Source organism: Glossina fuscipes, unplaced genomic scaffold (assembly GCF_014805625.2).
Source record: "Glossina fuscipes isolate IAEA_lab_2018 unplaced genomic scaffold, Yale_Gfus_2 62, whole genome shotgun sequence".
Lineage (NCBI taxonomy): Eukaryota > Metazoa > Arthropoda > Insecta > Diptera > Glossinidae > Glossina > Glossina fuscipes.
Window position 1 is genome coordinate 487,843 of NW_023998434.1, and position 18,832 is coordinate 506,674.

The 18,832-nt window shown below is 31.0% G+C and overlaps 1 protein-coding gene across 6 annotated transcripts in view; it reads left to right on the top strand.

The window, feature by feature from the left end:
- The first annotated feature begins 5,416 nt into the window (after nucleotides 1-5,416).
- Nucleotides 5,417-18,832, top strand: part of LOC119638028 (papilin) — a 46,934-nt gene continuing 33,518 nt past the window's right edge. For all 6 annotated transcript variants that reach the window (XM_038034588.1, XM_038034592.1, XM_038034591.1 and 3 more), the window contains exon 1: nucleotides 5,417-5,545. In XM_038034588.1, the coding sequence (XP_037890516.1) occupies nucleotides 5,523-5,545 (23 nt within the window). In that variant the 5' untranslated portion in view covers nucleotides 5,417-5,522. The remainder of the gene's footprint in view (nucleotides 5,546-18,832) is intronic.

Consider the following 18,832-nt stretch of genomic DNA (forward strand, 5'->3'; position numbering starts at 1 on the left):
GGAATATACAACCGCTGGCTGGCTGGCTGGCTGGATGGTGATCATGTCATGTTGCAGCGGCAGCAGCAATTATATATATAAAAAAAAAAACAAAATATGCGATGAAACACAAAAATTATGCTGTACCATAACACATAAGCATAATCACCCAAGGTTTTTTTTTCTTCTGTTCCTGCTGTCTGTTGCCTTTTTAGCAGTTACTATTATAATGCTTACTAACCATCGCCATACTTCTCTTCACTAATTGCTTACATATGTGTGCGCAAAGTAATACATTTCAAAAGAATTAACCGCGCGCTTCGACAACAAACAAATGAAAATATAAAAATGCATAAAATCCAAGATGAAGATGTTGTTCTCTTCACTTTCGTTCAGAGATGAGACCGCCTGCCTGTATGCTTCTATGCTTGTATGGCTGTGTGCCTACGTGTCAGCAGAGACAAGAAAGGATTTCAATACTGATGTGTGTTTTAATGAATGAATAATAATAATAAAAAAAAAAAAAAAAAAAAAAAAACAGAACCTAAGCACAAGAGAAATATGCCGAGTTTATGATAAACATGTACTTTATGTGGCCACTGCCACTGCCTGAATATATATACATATGTGGAATAGAAGGCACCTACAACAACATGTGCTTGTACGTGAAAATATATAAATACGTTTTTAAACTTAAATGATTATTTAAGTCAAGGGATTCCCAGTTTCTTTGTATTTAAAACAATTCATTAATCATTGTAGGGGGGGGGTTTTTCATATTCAAGATTTCTGTATTGACGATTGTTGTTATTAATGTTAGCATAGTTGAATGAACTTACGGCAAAGAAAAACAATTGTCACTAAATCGGTACATTTTCATCAGATGTTAGGGTGTAAGTGAAAAGTTTTCTCAATTAATGAAAATTACGTAAGGAGATGCTTAACGTGCGTTCTGTCTAAGGCAAAAGAACTTTCATATAATAAAATTTTCATAGGATCAAATTTTGGATTGGAAATAAGCACGATTGGATGTAACTAAATCGTGTCCCAATAAGCAATAGACTTAGAAGGACGAAGCCCTTTCGTTTAAAACTCAAGAGGATGTATGCAACAACCAGAAGAATTTCAATAAGACTCGCCTTTCTTCGCTTATATAAGTTTGTCTATCTGTCTATCCGTTTGTATGTGTGACGATTGTCTATGCACTTTATGCTTAACTTAAGAGTCACTGTTTTTACACTGACGTACACTGCCATGCTTTGGTCCAAGTATGAACGCTATTGAAGGCGAACATGTTTACGACAGCGCCGCATATTGAAAAAGTTTTTCTACCAAAAAAGAAAAAAAAAATTTGCAATATCTCGACAAAAAAATCGGTGTGTAACAGTTTTCCAAATTTCCAAAATTTCCCCTTCCATATGCTCTTTCGTATGAGAAGCAAGCCTTTTATGTGGGAGCAAAAAATATAATTTGAAATATTTTATGATGAAAATTGATCCATAATCAAATTTTGTCTATATTCTGGTCCCTCGCCTATATGTGTAAAGTCGGACAATACAGGGAAGCAAAGTACAATGTTTGGTATTCTATCGCTTTATATGACACAGACTGGTACAGACTGGCTTCACGTTCGATACATGGTTTTTAATTGTTTTTGCCTTACAACAATGTATTACGATCTTTGTTGATTATGAGTCTACGAGGACCATAAGTGGGCCTGTCCTTGAGAATGATGTTCGCACTAAAAGTTCTTTTCTTCCTCGATATAAGTTAGAGCCGAAGCATTGAGATTACATTGCGCATGTTGTTCATTACCGATCATTATCTGAGTCGACTGTTTAATTATTAAATGCCAGCTTTTGAAGCAATCTGTTATCTATCTTCACTTACGCTCTTCTGCTAATATAGGTCGAATTTCACTTGAAATAGTTCTATTGAAATTTTCTATAAAATATTGAGACCGATAGAGTTAATCCATGTTTTCGTTTATTCTTTGCATTATTTAATGCATTTCATGATTTTTGCAAAGGAAATGAGAGGAATGCCAATGTAATTGGAATTAAAAGAACATGTATTGGATATCGCATCTTCATATAGTACATAGTAGCGCGCATGCATTCAAGAGTCCATGAGGTAATAGTCTGAGTATTTTTTCTTTCTCCCTTTCCCTCTCTCTCTTTCGCACTCATTGTTTGTCGAAATAATTTATGAATGAATTTAGAAAATTATTGAGTTTTTTTTTTTTTTGTTTTTATTTGCATTTTATGTAAAAACATCATAAAATTTCAATTAAATGAAATCAGACACTAATTTCATACTTTAGAATCCATTCACACTTATATTTAGAATGCATTTCCATATCGTTTATAATCCATATAAGCCGGAAGACAATGTCGAAGAATTCATAACGCGCTATATGCAACCGAATCAAGCCCAACCAATAAGCAAATTTAATGTCTGTTCCTGTTCTAATGCGAATAATTATAATTTATTTATTAATGAGTTTCGCTTCATGAATATAACGATGAAACATGAGAGAAATCTTAATAAGGAAAACAAAAATAAAAAACAAAAAAAAAAAACAGAAAACAAAAAACAATTTAAGAAAAACGATACGTATTAAGCGTAATAAAGAGATATGCGTTAAATGCGCTATTAGATAAGAGTTCTAAATATTTCGGTTGCTTCCAGGTTCTAATATCCCAAGAGAGATAAATTATGTTGTAATGTTTGCTCCTATTGCCCAGCTTTATGTCAGGTGTACGAAATAATCTCTGATCGTGATATTGTCAGATCGAAAATAAATCATTGATTCAATGAGTTGTTAATTTGAGAGAGAGAGAGAGAGAGAGAGAGAGAGAGATGCCTGATGAATATGGCAGTGTGTCATGCGAGTCCTAGGCGGTTGGTAAGGTAAGGATGTAAACTACAACGTCACCTGTGAACGCTAGAGAAATCAACCTGCGTTGTCTTCACTATGCCTGTGGATTTCGTCTTTGCATTGCATTAATTGTTGCTGGCAGTATATTTTACCAATCGTTTCGTTAAGCCGGGGCAGTCCCAAGAATGTCGATGCCAAGGGTATTCGATATTCACAGTGCCTTTGCTACGCGCCATGACTTTTGCATTTCTATATTTCATGTCTTATAGCTTGAAAGGGAATTAGCTTTGCTTCGGCGAAGGCCCACGTTCCTCGCAAAGTCATTCAAAAAGAGCACAAGGGGTCCTTGAAATCGTGTCTAAATCTAGGTCGAAGAATGTATCAAAGACGAAATGTATCCTAATGTAATCCTAATGTTGGTTTCGTCTGTGTTTACCCCAGCGATTTCGATCACGAGGAAAACGATATAAGTAAGTAGCCTTGAGGTCAGCAATTCAGAAAAGAGCCTAATGATGAATGGCGATGGGTCCATATTTTCTTAGTAATCACTCGTTGAGTGAGTTTTAATTATATACATAACGCTTTCACACTTTCTGAGGGATTGCATTAACCCATGGCTGTCCGTGCCCGTTTGGGAATATAATTGATTTTTATTCACTACTCGCCAGGAAGGCGCATAAGATCTTTTCTCCAGTAAGATGTCATCCTATTATCTGCCCTTAGGGTCTCTTTGGAATCGGAAAGTAAATATATGTCGCGGAAGTTGATATTCCTCCATTGCACCTGTTTATATGCCCAATATGATAACTATTCTTAAGCTTGGCAACTCTTTAGCCGATTGCATGCAATAGAATAAACAAGTTCAAAAAAAAAAAAAAAAAAAAATTTTTTTGTGGGGGGAAAAAAAAAAAACAAAAAAAAAAAAAAAAAAAAAAAAAACTACATTACATGCTCTTAGAAACGCCAACAACAGTAACAATAACAACAACGATGACAACAACAATCATAACAACAACAAGAGATCGTGTGAAATTTTTGCTGTATGCATAAATGCCGGCTGGCTGGATGGCTAAGACTGTTGGGATAAATGAATGTGAATGGAGTTGAGATGACTGGTTATGGATATCAATGCATATCTTGATGCTGTAGAGTAATGGTTAAATGTGTGTGCACATTTACATATACATGCATATACATACATATTTGTGTATTTGTATTATGATTTGCTCACACTTTTGCTCATATTCGGTTAGTCAGTCTAACTTGAGGGCTATAATAAGACATTTTTTTATAGCTTGAAGGCAAAAAAGAAAACCAGAAGACAAATAATAAATAACTTGGCCAAATGACCTGTTAGAGTGTGCAGAACACGTTCACATGTATCGATGTGTGTTTGTCTGTATATTTTGTTTTTGATTTTTTCCTTTTTTTTTTTTTTTTCTTTGTACTTTAAAGGATTCGCTAGACAGAAATGTTTTTTGAAATTTAAAAAGTTTCTTTTGCTTTCATTCTAAGGAATTTCTTAAGAATCCCTAGTATGTCTAATTGACATATATATATATATATATATATATACTTATATTTATCTGTTCATACATTTAAGCCACTTATGCAGCGTATATGTGTACATGTGTATATGTATTTGTATGCGTATAGGCTCAGGATTTCTTAGCTTAAAAAGATTGGCAGTAAAAGCACGCTGAGAGAGCTTGCTCTCCCACTTCGCTTACATACGTCACGCGTCACGTTACATACACTAATACATTGAAATTAGCACAAATAAAACAAGATTGCTGATATATGACTTATATATGTCTAAATCTTAAAGCGGAAGCACTTATATGTTATATTTGTAACATATTTGCATCTACTCACATATATATATATATATATATATATATATCTAAGCATACATATGCATATAAGTCAGTGTTATTATATTCTAACTGTTGCGCGCGACTTCTGCTAACGTGTAGACCCTGCGCCAGTCATTATTTGTGTTCCCTCGTATCGTATCGCAGTCGCTTCTCAATATCTGCCCATGCATATACACACACATGTATGTGTATGTACTTGCGTCCCTATACTATAGAAGTTTTGTGTACTGGATGATGATCATGCATGTGTGCTGTGCCTTGCGATCGCGCTTCGAGCTTCATTTACTGTTCGTATTGATATTTATGGTCAGTTGCTGGCTGGCGCTCTTTCTCAACGGTTGTGTTCGATTTTGGAATACGGTTAATTAAGAAGATCACATTATCGAATGTATAGTGTATCCTTTGTGCAGCAATCATTCATATAAGAATTGATGTAAAAAATAAAAAAAAGAAGCAAATCCTTATCAAAGCAAAATCATTCTCCCTTAATATCGGTCGTTATAATGGATTACTTTTTACCAGTTTTCTGACCTCGAATCTAATAAGGATAATTAATTTAAAAGGAAAATCGCTAATGTTTGTTGCTTCTAATTTAAAATTTAAAAAAGATTATTGAAAAGTGCTTTGGTAAAAATTTATAGAAAAATTCCTCTTTTAAGTGGGTTTCTTAAAAAACAAAAAAAAAAAAAAACAAAAAACAAAAAAAAAAAAGATTTTCTTTCACTACCGCTTAAGGATATTAACAGGATCGATACGAGATTAAATATTTGAAGAGACAATTCAAAATGGAATTATCAAGGCGGTACCGGTAAGAATTTCCTTTAATTTGTGTTTTAATCAAAGAAACTTCATTGAAAAATATGATTGGAGAAAATGTACCTTTTTAAAAAAAATAAAAATGCTTTAAAGCTAGAATTAAAAAAAAAAAAATTTCTTTTATAAAAAGCAACAAGACATAAAGTAATGAGAGTACATTCATCTTGGGGAAAATTTATCGGTGCCTGTCACTTTGTATTGGTTGTATTGATAAAATGTGAAACTTCAATTGTCAATCGATATCTTATTCAAACCCTTTTTGTCTACGAATTAAAATAAATAAAACTGCATTGTGTATTGTAAACAGGTCGCTTATAGCTTCCACTTCCACCCATGGCCTGAATGAAGTTGAAGTTTTTCTTTGTACTATAGGGACCGTACTAGGGCATTGTGTATTTTTCCGAGGTTATTTTAGTTCTTAACTCATCACGCATGGCGCATGAAACATTACGCGTTGTGCTGTTTTGTTCATCTTCATCCATGAAGTTGAAGTTTTTCTTCCCATTAACAATAGATCAGAGACATACGAACAGACTGGCTGACATCGTACATAGATTAATTGGATTTTCGATTCAAGGGTAAGCAAATTAGCTGAGGAAAAGAAATTTTTAGGATAACAAGCGAAGAGTTAGTCGAGTTAAACAGAAATTATAAGTTAAATGTGTATTAATTAAAATTTTTAATGTATATGATATATTCGGACAAGCGAAAAACACAAATGTAGACCATATTTTCGAAGGAACTACATTTGAAAAGTCATTTTTTAAAATTATTAACTAAAATATTTAATGTCTATGATTTTTTCGGACAAGCGAAAAACGCAAATGTAGATCATATTTTTGATGGATCTACATTTGGATTTCTCAGCTATGTAGACCTCACTTTCAAAGGATGTATATTTGGATTTCTCGCTTGTCCGAGAATATCATATACATTAAAAATTTTAGTTAATAATTTTAAAAATGACTTTTCTCATAAGACTCGTATTAACAGTTTTGCAGAAGATATTTTTTCAAGATATTTCATTTAGTGTGGAGTTTTTGCTTCTTCATAAAAACATAAATTCAAGTAAAAGTAACTCATTTGTAGCAATAACGGTAAAAATTACGAAATATATACCAATTCTTTTCTAATATACTTTTATCGCTCCGTTTTATGGATTTTTTTTTAAAATAATTTCTTGCAAAAACTTTCCGGAATTAGAGGAAAAAACTAAATTATGTTCTCATTAAGATCTAATCGGATTTTTATAGGTTTTTTTTTTATATTTTTTCTTACTCTAACAAAGATGAATTGAGCATTAAATCTAATATAAACTGTACTTGTTTTTACTTGTGCATGGCCGTCTGTCTGCTTTAACTGCCAAAGCTAACCACAACCTAATTTTAGCATTTCTTTACAACTACAAAAATTTATTAACCAAAAAAAAAAAAAAATAAAATAGTAGAATTATAGAAAGAAGTTACTTTCGGCATAGATCGAATCTTCTTAGTCCTATATCTTTTTGTATATTGATCTTTTTTATCAAAATAAGGAACATTTTTCAATAATAAGTTATGATAATTATATCGTACGACCTACTTTTTATGAGAACATGATAAATAGGTTTCATTTGGATGCGTACAGCATTCAGAAGTATATTAAATAGGAGATTGCATTTGAAGCGATAAAATGAAAAATAAATTATATTTGATATATGATATTTAATTGGATATATAATATATTTCGATCTTTTTGCACATACATTTTAATATCCGTATTTTGAGCAACACTACGCAAACAGTATCAAGTCGTAATGCGTTTTTCTATTCATATTTTCTATTCTATTTGTTGGACTTCAGCAGCCTTGTCTTATAAATAAGTCGATATCGAAAAAATTTTCTTACAACTGCTCGTTCGGAAGACCCAATGTTGGCACAAAATTAAAGCAATTACAACAACAATTCACATTAATTGATTAGTAACCGATCACAAGTGATGGGTGATTTCAATTAATTTTAAATAGAAATAAGAAAAAAATCAAACAATGATCTAAGAGAGTAGGAAAAATTTGGAAATGAAGTTTGTATCTGTATGCAAGGTCGACGAAATGACAATAGCGACGAGACGACGAGAAGACCAATAGACAACACGATTATGATGTAATCAATTTCGTAAATCGCACCACGTTCATCCCCAACGTAGCAAACGGAAGCGTGTGACAAATGTAGCATGCCTCCCGTGGTGATTATGAAAACGGTCACTTAATAAAATAATTATAAACATCTTCGGGTTTAACTTTAATGAACGCTAAAATAAATAAATAAAAAAAAAAAAAACAAATCTCTTTAAGTGGTACAAAACACAATAACAATACAAATTAATTAAAATGTTGCTGTTGAGAGGCGCACAGAACGTAAAGTTCAAGACACATAATAGTTTTCCTATTTATTTACTTATTGTTTTCTTTTTTTTTTTTTTTTTTTTTTTGGATTGTCTTTATCATTACTTAAAGTTATGGACAGCATAGAGTCGAGTCAAGTCGAGTCGAGTCGAGTGTTAAGCTGCAAACAGATATTCAAGTACATTTGATAAGTAATTTTCTTCTCCTTCTACTCGAGTTTCTTTAGCAAAGAAAAGCAAAGAAAAAATAAAAAAAAGCAAAGTGAAACAAAGTGTTGATGTTTATGTTATGTTTAATTTGTTCTTCCTATGTAAATGGCGTTAACAATGTAAAAGAAGTAAAGTGGGAAATTATAGATTAAGTTTTGATCGAATTTTCTGATTGCCATGACTTGACAGAATTTATTAATATTTTTTTTTTTCCTTTTCTGCATGCTAAGCGGAATTTATTAGTCTAGAACAAAATGTCTTATTAAATGGAAAGCCATATATAATATTTAATAGTAGGATACTTAATAAGAGGAAGCATAAAATTCAATGGGTGCAATATGGCTGATAAGGTTGTGCCACTCAGTGTACTGTATCGAAGAAGCCGCAAGAACATAGCACCATATGTGCGGATACCTAACGCGTCCCAAAAACCAATCCCAGCACAATAAGGTAATCAAAGATATCGGTCATAAAATAAAGCGCACAATATATTGTTTTTAAAACTCAATTGCTTTAGCGATTGCCGGTTCGCTTTATAGAGCTCATGTCCGGAAAAATTGAGGGATGAAACATTTAAATTGTTATTATTGATGATTAGTAGTAATATTAGTAAACTGAATTATAATAGTAATTAGAATAAGAATAATAATATGATAATAATATTAGAATATATAAGAATGATAATGATTTAGATGATTATTATTATTATTACAAATATTAATAATAATATATTTTTTATTAATATTAAAAATTATTAAAAATAATAATAATTATAATAATAACAATAATATTATAATAAAAAATATATAACATTTATATAAATAAAATAAAAATAATAATCCAAAAAAATAATAATGATCGCATGTAGGTATATATATATATATAGTTATATATACATATATATATAATAATAATATTTATACAATATAAATATAATAAGTTATGTAATATGGATGTAATAATATATTATTAATATTGTAATAAGTACTCTATATATATATATGTATACTAATATATTCATATATATAATAACATATATCTAACATGTTTTTCTATATATTGGGATAGTGACTAATTTACGCAAAGAGGTACATCGTACTGGATAAGAACTTGGGCCTTCCATATGAAAGTAAACTAACTTTCGGCTTTACGTCACATAAGAACGTATTTTGAATGACTCGCTGAATGTTGCATTTTGTTTTTCTTCTGACGTTGCAAAGGGAATGATAAAATAAATATGCTTTTATCTTACAAATACAAGAATACTACTAAGGAATTTCCATGGAAATCATTTATTAATTTCGTTGTTTTGAAAGCATTACAGCGTAAAGTTACTTTAGTGATAATAAGCCTTATATTGCACCGCTTCATTGACTAACTGTTGCAGATAAGTTCTGGCCTTTGGTCTATGCGTACTTTTACTCAGATGTCTCAGAAGTTTGTTTATTTTCCTTTCGTAAAATTAAATTTTTTTTTTCTCCATATTTCCATATAACACCTAATAAAACAGAATTGTTTCCCGGGGGGGGAGGGGGAGGGAGGGATAATCGCTTTTGTCCAATTGCGAAGAATTTGTTTGCCTTAATGGTCGGTTTGCTTATCTGTGACCTGTGTGTTAATAATTAATTAATTCACTCATTCATTATTCATTACAATGTAAACTTTTTTTACAATTTGTTAGAATGTTGTTGTTGGTGTTATTGCCATTGTATTATTGCTGGTTATGTTAATTTACAACATAATTTATAGACATGCGGTTTTCTCCTTTTGTTTTTCTTCTTCTTCGCGTCTCACAATAAATGCTCTATATAAGGCATGTGCTGTGTGCGTAGACTAAGCAGTGTTTGCTTATTATTGCAATTATAGGCTCGGACATGTTATTATAGCGTGATGGTAGTGATTTTCAAGTTTTCTTCTATATTTGCGGCCAATGCCAATTATTCTCAAGTGCGTTTTTCCTTTGCATTTTTTTCTAATATTTTTTTTTTGCCATATTAACGCGTCAATGATTAGAAAAACAATTGCAAATTACAATATATGCACACAATTTAATGTTAATTTATGGAATGCGTTAACGTTTCATTCGGATATATATATATATATATATGTGAAAGCAGATACGCGAATACATAAGTTGCGAGGAAATGCTAAGAATAATCCATAATCTTGTTCTATATATACACTGAAGAAAAAACAATTTTTTTTTACCAAAATCTGTGTGAAATCTGTCTAAAATTAATAATAAAAAAAAAAAAAAAAAAAAAAATGAAGTCTTATTTTGAAACACTTAAATTCTATTCAGATAATTTCCATCATTGCACTTTGATATGGATCCGCAACAGAGCTGAACTAAATTTTGCAATTATGGCAACACATACTACTAAAGAATTGTAAGCTACAATGTCACGCCCATTGTCGCTGTGTTCTTCAAACGCCCAGAAAGATGCATCAGAGACCACACCATTAGCGAATGTTAAGATATCGTCTGCAAATTTGCAAAAGAATTTGGAATTGACTTGAACTTTTCAAAGGACACGCCTACAAAGCCCACATGCCTAAACGACAAACACTTTTTTAATGAAAATTTTGCTCTTTCACTTCTTTTGTCTTTTCTAGGATAACGGTGATGAATGTAAAAGATTCGGTTTCAATCGAATTCCATTTCCGTACTTGGTTTTAAGCTGGTTTCAATTTTATAAAAGGGTTTTTATAGGCCACAGCACTTGTGGCACAAGGGTATGGGTATAGTTTATAAATACAGATATAGTTTATATATATAGGTATAGTTTATATGTATATGTATAGTTTATGCGCATGTATCTAACATATACAAGATCTTGAGCTACACCTGCCTTCAATTATACGGATGAATTCAGAATCACTTTTGGCATCGATCTAAGCTTCTCTGTCCATCTGTCCAATTGTTTAAGTGTTTGTTGAAAAGTTGATAACTAAGCCCTAAACCTACAATGATATTTCGTTTGATTGATTGATATTATGCCTTCGAAGACTTATAAAGAATTTTTAAAAAAATAAAGTAACTGTTCATTTGTTTGTAGCCACCAATAATCTGAGAAATAACCGGTTACGACAAAAATGGAAAAAATAGATTAGAATACAAATAACGTAGGCATGAAAGTGAATGTTATATGGAAATTTATTAAGAAATTTTTGTAAGAGACACGGGAAAGGTTTTGCAAACGTATTGGGAACACCGAATTTTGATATCCTCGTCAAGCACGTGTACGTGCACGATAGTAGATTGCAATGGGTTACTACACTTATGAAACCTATCGCGGTTACAAGGCGATGAGACGGCATGACATTCCAGCTAGAAGTATGTTTAACTCAGGCATGTTTCTGCTTACACCCTATTATATATATTTATAGGTAAATTGCCTACATTAGCTTGTTGTTATTCTTTAAGTTAACTTTGCTACACTTACCTATATGGTTAGATGAAGATATTATTATAGACTATTACAACAACAATTCAGGTATACGCTTATCTACATTTAGCTAATCTAGTCATCTACAGGATTACCATTGTTCTTCTAAATACTTTATCTACTTGTTAGAATTCAATTATATTTTTTGTGGTCGCTGACCTCCTATTAAAAACAGTCAATCCTTTACAGTATAGTTTAGGCGATCTATTGATGTTTCAAGACAACCAGCAATGGCATGATAGTATTTTAATTTTCAAAAAAACGGACCGTCGTTGCGTCCGTCACAAAATAACTTTAAGCCCTTCAAGGCTTGTTATGGGAGACAATAATAACTAATCCTCTTATGCTCGTATTCTGCAACGTAAAAGGTAGATTAATATACTGCACAAACAAGGCAGTTAATAAATGCTAAAAAGCCGTTTAGTCTAAATCGTTAAATAATTCAATTGTTTTGATTTAAAGAAAGACCTACACTTGCTTCGTTTGATTGTTTAATAATTGTTGGAATTAATTGCAGCTAATTCTTAGTGTTCAGTACATGCGTAGGTCTATGTAATTGGTAAATCAGAAATTTATTTACTGCTTTCTAACAAACAAAAGTCAAAACTTTTCGAAGCGTTATATACGCTTACAGAATGCCAACTGCTGTTATAACCATTACTATAAACGAGTACGAGAAGCACAACAGACAACAATGCATGAATGAAAGAGGTTAACAACCGCAGTTGTGGTAGACAACTTTTTTTTTTTTTTTTTTTAACTCTTGACCAGACAAACGTTTCTTAGAATTTCATATTATTTGTTTCGCGATTATGTGGACTAAGTTTAATTTAACCTCATGATTTTCTTTATACCGTAGAAGTAACCACAAAACATTTCCTCCGGTATGCTGCAAGCTACATCCATTGCAGTAATGTTTCCTTACTCTTTCTCTTCATAGCATTCCAATAGGAACAGTTTCAATAAGCGCTAAAGAATATTGTTTCACTATTAGTTTACATTCCGATATGTGTGTACATATATGTTTGTTTGCAAATAGTTTCATATAAGCGTATTGCTCATTGTTCATATGAAAATCATTTCGTTACTAATCTAAATATTTAGATATCATTTATGGATCTTCGTTGTACACATAAGCTACATAAATATTTAGTAATAACTTTGTATTTCAAAACATATACAAATCGCGTTTAGAATGCTTTCGCTTCTAAGATTTAATTTATTAATTTTGCTTATATACTATTAAGCAAAGAAATTATTTACGAAAATTTATTTTTAATTGATTCACTTAATTAACCGGTTAATAATGGGCGAAAAATACTCTGGTCTTAGAAAGATGTGTGGAATCTTTAAGTGGATATGCCCCGATTTTTCTCTATACATTGCCTGTATTTTCATGCGAAGATAATATAAAACTTACTTTTACTGAGTAGATGTGATTTTCTAAATTTCTACGCTTTAGCCACATCACAAGAGTCTACAAACGTATTCGCTTTCTCAGTGTTCTCTTAATCTTGATAAAAAAAAAAACTATCATTTACCTATATGTTCTTCCCATCATCTACTATTTAAAACATGTCCCAAGTCATGTCCTTTAACGTATCTGTTGTAGAATTGCAAGGCATAAGGATAGAAACCTAAGACTTAATATAGTTATACTGTTAGTCATTCTCTATTAAGTCAATTCGAATATAAATTGAACCCACTCACAACTGCGCCTACGAAAGATGAAAAAAATGAATATCCTAAAAGAGTCAAATATATAAATAAATCAAATTCGCCCCCAAATGATTCTTAATCTTCACAACCTTAAACAAACACATGAAGATAGAAAAGCATTTTGAAATCATTTCTGAAATCATCGATCGATTGGGTTTTGGATCACCCACTTAGATCAATACGTTTCTATGCACACCACGCCTACTTTTTTAAACTTAAAATCAACTACTTAATATATATAGTATAGAGTTTTAAATCAACATTTTGTGCTGAAATTGTCATTTACCTACTGTTTGCCTTGTTGTGGACAGATTGCACCAATTATGGCCATTAATTAGGAATATGTAAACAGTGCTTTTGCTTTAATTTTTTTTTTTTTTTTTGAATATTAACATTTGAACAATACGTAATAGATAGATAGGCGAACGGACAGTCAGACAATTCAAAAGAATCTGCACTTTGATGCAGATCTTTATGCGAAACATAGCATGATTATCTTCCATAACAGCTATTAGGGAATGTATGAAAAGTAATGGTCAAAAAAGAATGTTTTTTTTTTTTTTTTTAAATTTTAAAGCATTTTCAACGTCTTAGCGATCAGTCTGCAAATTGATTGATTTATACCTTTTGCTATGCTTGCACGCATTATTACAATCATTTGAATACTCTCTCTGCTTAAATATTAACTAAATTATCCTAACGTTACATACATATGTATAGTTTTCTTATTTACGCTTAACCTTAACGACCACGATATTGTCATTAGCTAACGTTTACCTATATGTTGTAGTGCCTTAAGTGACTTCATTAAATCGACATGAAATCTGTAAAAGTATTTAATGCTACAGCTTTTTAGTTTTATTTATTTAAAACTTTAAAACAAAAGTTTTAAATCTGAAAGTATTGTTTATTGATTTACTGTCTTTTTTAAAACAATATTTATTTGCAGTTCAAAAAAAAAAAAAAAAAAAAAAAAAAAAAAAAAAAACTACGAACTGTTTAATAAAGAGCTCACTTGACAATTAAAAGTTGTATGAAATGCTCTTTCTCTCTGTTATAATTTCTTAGAAAAAGACAATGGAATCACAACTAGAAGAAGGCATATGTTCTACTAGAAAGCCGCAACAATTCATAATTTCAAAAGAAATTTGTTTACACTAGACAATCTTCAAACAATTAGACTTGCATTCTTTAGGCGAAAAACAAAACCTTCAGACACTTTGTGAAATGGAATACGGTCTGGAATAGCTGTTGACACTAATTTACACATGTCCTTCAATGATTATCTATACAGGGCGTTAGGTTTATGAGATATTTTTCAAGTAAAGCTTTCTCCCCTTAACTGTACTTTATTTTTTATTATATGTAACTTCTATGTACTGTCTTTCTATTTTTATTATTATTATTATTATTTTAATTTTAGACTAATGAATTGAATTCTTAGACTAAAAAAAGAGACATTGAGCACTAGCAACACAGGCTATCGGCTCTATTATAAATGCTATGCTTGAAAAGAAAACAGTGGCAATTTTCGCTTTATAAACATTGTACTCGGGCCTTGTGTACCTTATATCACTTCACCTCAGGGAATTCTTCATTTATTTCCTGGTAATAATACTAAAAAGGGTACCTTATATGGGAAGGTGCGCAACGCGTGAACTGAGGTGGTCCAAATTTGACAAATTTTTCTCATAGGAGATTTTATGATTTTCGTTGTAAAGAACAAAATATTAAGCTTTGCTGACCTATAAGGCCTTACTTAACAAAAGACCTCTTGTATGGAATACGATCCGAATGCAGTCTAAACTTAGTGCAGTCTAAACTTAGTGTCTAGTTGCTATCAACGAACAATTTTTATCATAATGTATTAAAAGCTGACTCTACCGCGACAAATTCTGCACATCAATGTATTATTTCGAAATGTTATTAATCAGCGATTTTTGCAAATTTTTTTTGTGCAACGACTTTTCGAAAGTTTTATGCGAGAGTAGTCCTAGAAACGGTTCGATCAAGTAAGATTTCTCCTTAGAGTGAAGTACGTTCCATCAAAGTATTTCATACATACATCATGGATGGACGGATGGACAGAGAAGCTTAAATGTATTCACAAAAGAGTTATATATTAATACCCAGTCGGACACCAGTGGTGGTACGTATAGACAATTAAAGCTGCAATACATCCTAAAGCAATTTCATGTCATTGCCTTTCACAAAAAAATGTTATGTTATTGTTTAAAACGCACATATATTTGTAAAATAAAAATTCCTTTTATTTTTTGAACAAAGTCTTGCCACATTGCTTCTCCCAAATATGACAGACAGTGTATATAACGCATACATATTTACATTGCTATCATTTTTGGTAAATGCATCGCCCATGGTGACAGTTGGAAATTTTTTAAAAACTTTTCTAGAGAATGTTTTATAGAGTTTCAATTAGCGTTTTTTTTTTTTTTTTTTTTTTTTTTTTTAAATAAAAATAATAGAAAATTGCTAAACAGTCTCGTTTGATATATCCGTCATATAATATCCATTGTTTATGAGTTTTTGATTAGAATGCTATAAAATACGAAAAAATAAGAAAGGGCCAACATATATATGAACATTGCATTTAAATTTAACCATAAGAAAATCTGCTTTATAAGCCAGACTATAAGAGTTTTGAAAAAAATCATATCACTTTATACTCATTCATGATATCTTAAGTGTTGTGTGTCTGGAGTTGAAAAGTAAAAGGAGTGTATGGGAAAAGCGGAAAGTTAATAATTAAAAAAGAATTATGAAAAAAACTTGTGTAAAGACAATTAAATGCATACATACACGCATATATATACGTATATGTATATATAATGGGTACGTATGGATGTCTTGACGGGTAAAGTGAATTTTTGAGTTGGTATCCATTTCAAGTTGAAGTTCATGTTGAAATGCACACTGAGATCGCTTCTTCACTTTGATAGAAGGATAGTTACCTCCGTGTAGAAAGAAGCAAGTCAAAACAAAAGTCTCGTGCGTGCTCTTAATGAATTCGTGCTGATCGTGACGATGATCGCGTTTTTTTGTTCAAATTATTGAAAGATATAAGTATGTTGAAAGTGTTTGGTCGTTTCGCAACATTAAGATCAATATCAAGACAAGCTAAGGATATCATTTAAGTCGGCAATCTTTTAAAAGCTTTCGTTCCCTATGCAGCCTGTTTTTCACTCCTATATAATTGTTCTGAAAATGAAAGATTGCTAGAAAAAAACTACAACTTTAAATATTTAATTGTTTTTCTAAATTTTGAGGAGAAAGCCTTTTTTTCATTTTATTAGGATATCAACATTTCATTCAAAAAATTTTGTGATGGGTATCCCAAGTTCGTCTTGTGTTAAGTTAATTTCTTCTTTTTTTTTTTGTCTTATTCTTTTTTATTGATTTCCTAGCGGTTTATTTTCGGACATCACTTAGTGAACAGCAAATCTACCTGCAGTTAAAAGCCTGACATACCTTAAGGAATCTCTTCTCTTATGAAAAAAAAAGCTTTTGTTTCGAAATCAATTGGACACAGCTACCGATTGTTGTTAATATTAAGCTCAATGCTAAAAATTTTCTTTTTTTTCTCATGAATTCTTAAACATCACCGGTTGTACGCCAAATTCCAAATAAGGTGAAGTTCGGACTCGACCTGCATAACCGAAACGCAATTATATAGATCGCAAGGGACTTGTCTTTGCTTTTCTTCTTTCTTTTTTTTCTTTATTGTTTTGAGAAACATATGTGACTCACTTATTCGTATGTCCATAAGGTTGGTGATCATAGGCTCAGGTTATTGTCACAAAATTCAGTTCATTAACCCTCCGTTCTTTTCTCTTTTTATCATTTTTTTTTTTTTTTTTTTTTAAGGCAATCATAATAAAGGTTTTGATCATCAAACAATAAATCTTTTTAGAATTCGATATCTTTTCATTGCAAATAAATTGTTTCACATAATGCATAACATCATATATCAAAAAAAAAAATTTGCATAAAACTTTCTTAATTATAATATTTTCCAGATATATGCCGTAAATGCGATGAATAAATTTCTAAAATAATTTTTTAAAGGAAAAGTTTAGTGGAAAAATATGAGATATAAGCACAAGTGCATGTTAAACATATGTACCAAAACTTGCACATAACTTGTTTATGCATCTGCTACATCTTTCTTTTTTTTTGTTTTACTCTATCCGAAAACAAAGAATTTCTTTTAGTACAATTAGTTTAGCATTTGAAATGCTTTAAAACTTCACTACGCCAGCCGGACTAAGCGTGATAAAGCATAAAAGAAAATGATCGATCGTTAGCTATAAAATAAACATGAGGGGTTGATGAGTTGTGTCGTATGGTTTAAATCGATCATCAACCGAGTAATGATGTGAATTACAATAATTTAATGCATGACTTAAATGCCGATTTGGTCTTACTTAACACTTGAAGAAGAGGAAGTGATATAACTGTGAACAGTCAGATTATCTAATAAAATTATGATTACATAGAGAATTTTTTCTTAAACGAACTAAATTTGTTGGATTTCTTGCAGGAAGTCAGAGTTTCGTTTTTATTCTTCGCCTTTTGTTTGTGTGTACTTTCTTTATAAAGTCATTCGCATTATTTATTTACAAGCGTATCAGTTTGACTATTTTTCGGACCAAAAATACTTAATTTGAGTTTGTTTAACTTATGTTGAATCTTAATCATTTATAAGCTTATAAACACTTACCAAAAGTTGCAAAATTTTTCGTCTTTTGTTACTCGGCGACAATTATATTTTTAAAAAAGTTATTTGGTGACATTTTTGATTTTCGATTAACCGACGCGTGAACAGTAGAATTTTTTTTCGAACTTTTCAATTATGAAGCGCGCACACACACATATATTGAACTTCACTTAAAATTGTTCCTTTTAATTGTCGTCGGACTAATTTCAATTCAACCTACATTTTTTTATACCTTAAGGCATTAACCTCTAATCTTATATTCTCCCTAATTTCTCCTGAAATTGGATTCATTTCAGAGCATTAGATAAAAGTTCCTATATATCCTACAATTGCAGAAACTAAACTATTATGTAACTTCAGACTGTTAGTAATTTACTTTCATAGGGTTTGATTTATTCAAGAACCCGTAAAATCGTACGTTTTGTAGAAATATGACCCTTTGGCACATATAAAATCGCTGACGAATTTCTAATACAAACAAAAAAATTACTATTTTAAAAAGTAACTTTTACGAATTATTTTTTGCGACTAATAGCAGCTTTTTCCTTTCTATGAACTATGTTATTTAACTTTGTCTAGCTTTTTGTTTGATATTACGAAAACAAGTACCTAGATGACTTCAAACAACAACTCCCAACTTCAGACTAAATTAATAATCTACCGTCATGATGTGCAATTTATTCAAGAACCCGTAAATTTATTTATTCAAGAACCCTTCAAATAATTTTTTTTGTAATGTTATTACTTGGCTTTCCCGAAATCGTTCACGAATTTCTATAAA